A 7,941-nucleotide genomic window follows, 5' to 3' on the forward strand; every position below is an offset into this window, starting at 1 on the left:
AGATTATAATTATTGGAAATTTTTTAGGTGTTGATACATTTTTTAGGTGTTGATACATTTTCCATAAGGGAAAATCAAGTCTGAAATGTCTAAATGTAATTACAAACTTCAGAAGCCTTTTTAAACATAAAATACACCACAAGTTGAACATTGCCTAAAAGTTATTCTGCAACAGGGTGATCAAATTAAGATCCTACATGTGTACACGACGTGGCCAGAAAAGTTAATTTTTATGTGGACTGTTATATAGCATCTATGATATTTCACCATTACTGTATCAATAACCATAAGTAAAGCAGCATAAAAGGACCAAGGGGAAAATATTTTCCTCCACTTGAACAATTTTATCAAGAAAGATTACAAGCTTTTTTCACATAGCCAAATATGATAGCTTAAAAAAGCAGCACTCAACCCTTTTTCATGACAATACCTGGGAAATTTGTCCTATATTTTTATTTGTATCTGGTTGACATGACGACCGATAACCAGATTACAACCAGGTGAAGACTTCTCTTTCTGATCACTAAAATTGTCCTTTTACAGTCAGTATACAACCTGACCATGACGTAACAAAAGACATCAGCCAGACATCATTGCAGACAGTTTTGCCCGCTGGGCAATGCCCCAAACATCTCCATCACCAAATATTTCCTTCTTTAACAGTGGGGCACTATTGTTTCAGTCTGTCACTGAGCAACACAGATATTTATTTGATCCACGGAGCAGTAATGTAATTGCAGGGCAGGTGGAACGAGAATCAGCAATTGCCCCTATGCTTATTGGATTGAGCCAAGTGGGTCATATTTCATCTAGTGTTCTCAGGCGGGCATTCGCTGCAAATTCGCAAAATTTCATTTATAACTTAACAAATTAGGAATTTGGGCCCCTGTTCCACAGTTAATGGTTCCTTGTTTGTTCCGCTGAAACACATGCCGGAAGAGCAGCTCTTGTTTATTGATTGAATTGATTCAGAATGAATTTAGCAGCTCTGCTGGAGTTCTAAGTAACACGTTTTGCCACAGGTACTGAGAAGAGAGAGAGAGAGACGGAGAGACGGAGAGACAGAGAGACAGAGAGACAGAGAGACAGAGTAACAGAGAGAGAGAGAGAAAGAAAGAGAGAGAGAGAGAGCCAGAGACAGACAGACGGAGAGAGAGAGAGAGAGAGAGAGAGAGAGAGAGAGAGAGAGAGAGAGAGAGAGAGAGAGAGAGAGAGAGAGAGAGAGAGAGAGAGAGAGAAGTAGAGGTATAGAGGGAGAAAGTCAAGTACTAGCTGGACATGCTGTAGATGCAGTCTCCCCCTTAACAAGCCAGATCGAGTGTTAATTGTTGAGAGCAGTAGAGAGGAACAAAGACAGAACAGCATGGGATTACAGCAAACGGCATTTAGTTCTGTGTTTCATTTTCAGTACTGTATTGCCTAAGTATAAAGCCATTTTCCAATTGTCTGAAAAGAGTGGACAAAAGTGTGTACTGTAAAGTAAAAGATAACTCCTAAAAGATGCATCCTCCAGCTTTTGTATAGTTTCAGGCAGTTTTGAAAGTGGTGCGCATGAGCTAAAAGTGGTCCCCGTTTATTGTGTACTACGTCATCTAATTGTGTACTATGTCATCCATTTCGTGTGACATGTTACACATTTTTCAATTGGTATGATATCATATGAATGTTGCAATTCGTGTGATATGTAATAAATCCAACTCATGCAATATGAATCTGAATCCCGTAGTGCATATTTAGGTGGAGTGTACTGTGTACCCGTTAAAATATTATATATGTGTCTCTTCTATGGCAGTTTTATTTAAGTATATATACTCTGTTGGCTAATAGTCCTTCAGGGAACCACAAGCCTCCTCTACAACAACATGTTCTCAACAGGTTTGTGAGGATGACCCTCACCAGGCAAGGATGTATGTATCTGAACACCTTGCTGCTTTAGTGCCTCTATGACTGTTTGCCGTCACCAAGGCAGAGTATCAGTGAAGCAGTATCAATATCAACACAATCCCACAGACCTGATCACTCCACTACCACCAACTCTGCTCTTATCGACAGTGTTCCCTTACAGCGCATCGCTCCCCAGTTCAGCCCGTGCGAAACCACCAGACACAAGATCAAACAGACTCTTTAACCCCAACTCAAAGCGGGGGAGTTCAGTTCATGAGTTCGTGGAGTGGAATTTGTTCACTGGAAACAGAAATTGAGAAACTCCAGTTGTACAAATCATGGAAAGAGGACTAAGAGTAGAAGTCTCTGATAAGATTTAAGACGGATCATCTCCGGATACATACTTTGATACATACTCTTTGAATCTCATGGACTTTTCTTCTTTAATAAGTGTAAGAACAGTTCTGTGAAACGTCACAAAAAGTGCCTGCACAGAGTGTCTTTTGCCAATCTAATTTGCAGAAGCAATCATCAAAGCAAGAACACCAATCAACTGAAGTCCGTTATCTAACCAGCTCATCACCATACGAACACACACTGAAGGCCAGTGGTCATACAAAATGTACTCAATCCATAGGGTTACATAATTCCCCTCTCCAATCGCCCTGATTAAACTCCCTACTGGACTATATTCACCATCTCCTATTAAGACATGTATTTGTTGTTCCACACCCAGCATTGCTTCAAACAGCTCAAGCTGGTCACGCAACCAACATCAGATCATCAAAGCAACAGATGAACCATTATGCCAACCCAACTCATTATCGACACTGCCAGACACCCCATCCAAGACTGAGCCAACAGATAGATAAGCAGAACACTTGACAAACACACACAACAAACCCAGCAGACCCAATCAACCAACCAGCCATCCAAGCAACCAACTGCACTCACATTTCCGTGACGTTCTCGCTCTCCTGTAGTGCCAACGCGGGTATAGTGGCAATGCCATTGGGCTCCAGGCACTGCAGCATGGCGAAGGAGCACCGGCAGGCGGATGGGCACCCTCCCAGGGCTGGCACTGCCAGGGTGATTGCAAGTAGAACCAGGGCCAGTGGGGCTGCCCATGGAGCGGAACCCACAACCACTGCCATGATGATGGAGATTGCGGAGGGGCAGCTCAGAGAGTTGTCAGTGCAGACTGAGACAGAGTAGGACTAAACAGGAGAACAGACTGGGAGGCACCACACAAAGCAGATCTTCTCTGGGCTGACTCGCAGGGTTGTGATCCCAGCCAGGAGTCTCTGGTATTGAGCCACAGCAGCAGCGAGCAGCAGGAGCGAGGCAGGCAAGGGGCCCTGGGGATGCTGGTGGGCTGCAGCCTCCCCACCCTCACTCCCTCCTCCCTTCTCCCTCTCTCTCTCTCTCTCTCTCTCTCTCTCTCTCTCTCTCTCTCTCTCTCTCTCTCTCTCTCTCTCTCTCTCTCTCTCTCTCTCTCTCTCTCTCTCTCTCTCTCTCTCTCTCTCTCTCACTCTCTCTCGGAGGGAGGGGCAAGGCAGGCCATTAGTTGACTGTGTGGGAGAGCCACAGTCACCAGACACCTCAGAGAGAGAGAGGGAATTGGGGGGAGAAAGAGATGGAATGGGAGGCTGGAGATATGCTCTTCTGCCTCTGAGTGAGATGTCTCCTGTCCCACCAGTGGTTGTAGGTGTGAGACAACTAAGGAGTCAGGGCTCTTGGGTACCAACCAGTCTCATGCAGTGAAGACGGTTGCAAATGGTGAATCCATCTATCTGCATGGGTTTATGAATGAGGTGACTTCCCTTGTAGGTTTGTGATATCAGAGCTAATAAGGGATTTAGTGGTGGCTGTGGACAAATCGGGGAAGATACAATACTAGGAAACCCTAGTCAACACAACAGGCTATGAGGCGGTCAATCACTTTTTGACAGGGTTATTATGCGTGTCATTATTTCATTTATTTACAAAGGGGTAATTGTTACACTATTTTGTGTAACAATGTGTAACAAACAAGCATTCCTACTGGACGATTAACGTATAATGTGATTTTGAATTATGTATCAAAACCCCCCTGCTTTTGTGTTCCAAGCAGACGCCCACAGAAAGTGATGCAGTGCAGAAACATGGTGGATCCATGTTGCAACAGAGCTTAAGGCTGAAATGTTTCATTAGAGCACATGGCAAATGGACTTTGTGCTGTATGACTAAGTGATAAAATATGGACTCCAGCCTGCTGGCCTGTGTCACTACTTGTGTCCCTTTTTGTTTGTTTTGTATGTTGTATGATGGTTCTAACTAACATGGATTTTAAGCTGAACGTACGAGAAAAGGATCTTTATGTAAATGAAATATGGAGACGATGAAATCGAATTGAATCGAGAAACTTTGTGCTGAAACCTTGGTAAACACCAGTCCTTAAAATAAATGTGTTGAACTGTCCTTTTGTTGTCTGCCTCTGCCTTCACACTGCCTGCTTAACCCAGACCCAGATCCTGTCACTTTTCTACCTGGTGACATAGTCCTAAGACAGGGTTAGCATGATTATCTGAAAACCTCATGTCGGAATATCATTTGGCTCCAATTTGTCTCGGCAGAATGTTATTCGAGGAAGGCTAAAATAGCTCACTGCAATAGCGCGAAGACAATCATATAGAATTAGCATTACTTGTGGCCCTCCATCTCTTGACGTCTATGAGATGGAGCCAATTTTTACCCCAGGGACAAATAGTATGCCCCACCCCCATCCCTCTTAGTCATCATACACATGAATAAGGTCATAGTGTCCTGACCACAATTACCAGCTATAAGCTGAATTGCCATTTCTGCTGCAGTAGTCAGGAGATAGTGATGGCTCAGGACTTCCTCCCTACTCTCTGTACTTTAACTGAGCTCAGCAAGGCAAGGCGGGAAGGCAATAAGCAATTTCACAAGTGTTCTACTCAAATCAAATCAAATTGTATTAGTCACATGCGCTGAATACAACGGGTGTAGACCTGACAGTGAAATGTTTACTTACAAGCACCTAACCAACAATGCAGTTTAAAAAAATATGGATAAGAATAAGAGATAAAAGTAACAAGTAATTAAAGAGCAGCAGTAAAATAACAATAGCGAGACTATATATAGGGGGGTACCGACACAGAGTCAATGTGCGGGGGCACCGGTTAGTTGAGGTAATATGTGCATGTAGGTAGAGTTACTAAAGTGACTATGCATAGATGACAACAGAGCGTAGGAGTGGTGTAAAGGGGGGGGGGGGACATGTCAGGGCGGTCTTTTCAAATAGCTCATTCACTTAAAGGGCATTATCATAATTTTCACCATTTCACAGTGACCTCATAGTGCAGAAATGAGGTTGTAATACACCTATCTAGTACTGGGTCAGACCACCCTTGGCCTTCAGAACAGCTTGAATTATTTGGGGCACGGAAACATTGGTCAATTGGTATCAAGGGACCTAACGTGTGCCAGGAAAACATTCCCCACACCAATACACCACAGCCATCAGCCTGTACCATTGACACCAGGCAGGATAGGGCTGTGAATCCTGACTCTGCCATCAGCATGACTCAACAGGAACCGGGATTCGTCAGGCCAGGCAATGCTTTTTCCACTCCTCAATTGTCCAGTACTGGTGATCACGTGCCCACTGAAGCCGCTTCTTCTTGTTTTTAACTGACAGAAGTGGGACCCGGTGTGGTTGTCTGCTGCATTTAAGTACCACAGTATGAGTCATACTACCCATAAAACCTAGCCGTAAAACACGGAAATGGTTCCAATCATTTTTTCGTTATAAATTTTTGCGTTGGGGATTTTAGAATTACAGAAGGTCTGTGTTTCGTGTAGGTTTACCCTGGTGTGACACTTTGATAACCGTGCAAATCTTTCTCGGACAAGGTAACTTTGATCAATATATTCGCCTGTAATTACCCCTACAAATTGAAATGCTAATTAGCCGCTAATGTGGCTCGCATACAGAACTACACATCTTGATGCAAGCTTTGACATCATCTCTCAAGGCACATTTCTGAATTTAAACTCTTCGACAAGTAGCAAATAACCTAGCAAGTAAATAAGAATTTGTTCTTAACTGGCTTGCCTAGTTAAATAAAGGTTAAATAAAAAAGATATTTTTTAAATAAAGTAGATATTATAGCCTTTTTATTTTCTCATGTAAATAATTGATTGTGTTTCTAATGTGTATTCTTGTTTAGCATTTTTCAAATTATCTCGCTAGCTATTGAGCAAATCTGGTATGTAATGTAACCGATTCTGGGAGCGTAGTGTGTGTGTGTGTGTGTGTGTGTGTGTGTGTGTGTGTGTGTGTGTGTGTGTGTGTGTGTGTGTGTGTGTGTGTGTGTGTGTGTGTGTGTGTGTGTGTGTGTGTGTGTGTGTGTGTGTGTGTGAGCTATGTGGAATATTTTTGGACCACTGGCTTCGCTGAAAACAGGTTCTGACAGGAGAAGCAATATGAGTCTGTAAGAGTGTGTAAGACAGAGAAAAGAGGACTTCAGATCATGGATTGGGAACATAAGGTCTCTGATTGCGCTGTTGAACGGTAGCTGACAGTGTCGGCTAGAGATGACGTGCAGGAGCTTCCTGCAGGAATTTGTAGTCTTGCTGAGGTCTTCTCTGTTTCTAATTAGCATTTTTAATTTTTGAGAGTAAATTGAGGGGAATATATTGGGAAAACTCACCTTGTCCGAGAGAGAATTACATGGCTATCAAAATGTCACACCAGGGTAAGCCGACACGAAACACAGACCTTATATGAAGTAGGTCTAAAATTCCAGATGCAAAAATGAATTGGGAAAAAACTATTGGAACCATTACCGCGGTTTACCTCTAGGTTTTATGGGTATTATTATGAGTCCACTGTGCCGAACTATAGCCCGTCAGTGACAAGGACGGACGAGTTGTGTGTTCCGAGATGCCGTTCTGCACACCACTGTTGTAGTACGCCGTTATTTGCATGCTTGTGACCCGCCTTTCAGCTTGCCAGATTCTTGCCATCCTCCTTCGATCTTTCATTAACGAGCTGTTTTCGCCCTCAGGACCGCCGCTGACTGGATGTGTTTTGTTTTGTCGAGCTTGAAAAGCCCAGGAGCCCGCCCGTTTCTGAGATACTACAACCTGCACGCCTGGCACCGACGATCATACCACACTCAAAGTCGCTTAGGTCACTTGTTTTACCCATTCTAACGTTCAATCGAACAGTAACTGAATGCCTCGATGACTGTCTGCCTGCTTCATATAGCAAGCAACGAACAACAGGGGGGTGTACCTAATAAACTGGCCACTGAGTGTATATAAACCAACATGTTTTAAAGGCCAGTGCGCTGGGCCTTGATCACAACAGAAGGTTGACATTGTTCCCATTTGGTCACTTCATAATGACTTCGTCATAACCGTGCTCTCTGATTCGTCCCTTCATACCGTAGTAAACAAAACACCCCGGGGATGTCCCCGAGACATGCCGGGAACGAGGGAAATAAGGTGGACCATGACACAACATCCTGACGACTTTTGGCGACTATTTCAGGACGTTCTGGGGACGTCCTAACAACACATTTTTGTTGCTGTGTCTGTTATTGCATGGCCTGTTTGGTTGAACTGTTTTTATTAATCTCAGTAGTGTATATTTATTTCCATTTATAAAGAGGCTTCTTCCCCATTTTCTTATCATTTAGAAATATGTGGTCCTTTTTAGGTAAGAAAAGGTTATTAATAACCTACATATATTTTTTATAATAACCTACATATTTTTTATAATGTACTATTAGATTAAATTACTATGTTCAGGCACCATGAAGATCGATGGTCAAAGATGAATTAACGGCTGCCCTCACTCCCATGAATCCATCTTCCTCCTGTCATGTCAAACATAACCACAGTGGTTTGGACATCACTCATTCAAAATGGACTTGGTCACTGTGGTGCATATTGTAGGTTTGGCCCCAGGTCTAGACCAACCATCACCTTGTCCACAAAACCATGTGTACAGTAGTTATACCATCCCTGAACAGCCCCACTCTG

General features: G+C 43.2%; 1 protein-coding gene across 2 annotated transcripts in view; it reads right to left on the bottom strand.

The window, feature by feature from the left end:
- LOC129857493 (high affinity nerve growth factor receptor-like) overlaps positions 1–3,292 on the bottom strand; it is a 29,114-nt gene extending 25,822 nt beyond the window's left edge. For both annotated transcript variants that reach the window (XM_055925813.1, XM_055925812.1), the window contains exon 1: positions 2,839–3,292. In XM_055925813.1, the coding sequence (XP_055781788.1) occupies positions 2,839–3,038 (200 nt within the window). In that variant the 5' untranslated portion in view covers positions 3,039–3,292. The remainder of the gene's footprint in view (positions 1–2,838) is intronic.
- Between the last annotated feature and the right edge of the window lie 4,649 nt (positions 3,293–7,941).

Source organism: Salvelinus fontinalis, chromosome 6, assembly GCF_029448725.1.
Source record: "Salvelinus fontinalis isolate EN_2023a chromosome 6, ASM2944872v1, whole genome shotgun sequence".
In the NCBI taxonomy this organism is placed as follows: domain Eukaryota; kingdom Metazoa; phylum Chordata; class Actinopteri; order Salmoniformes; family Salmonidae; genus Salvelinus; species Salvelinus fontinalis.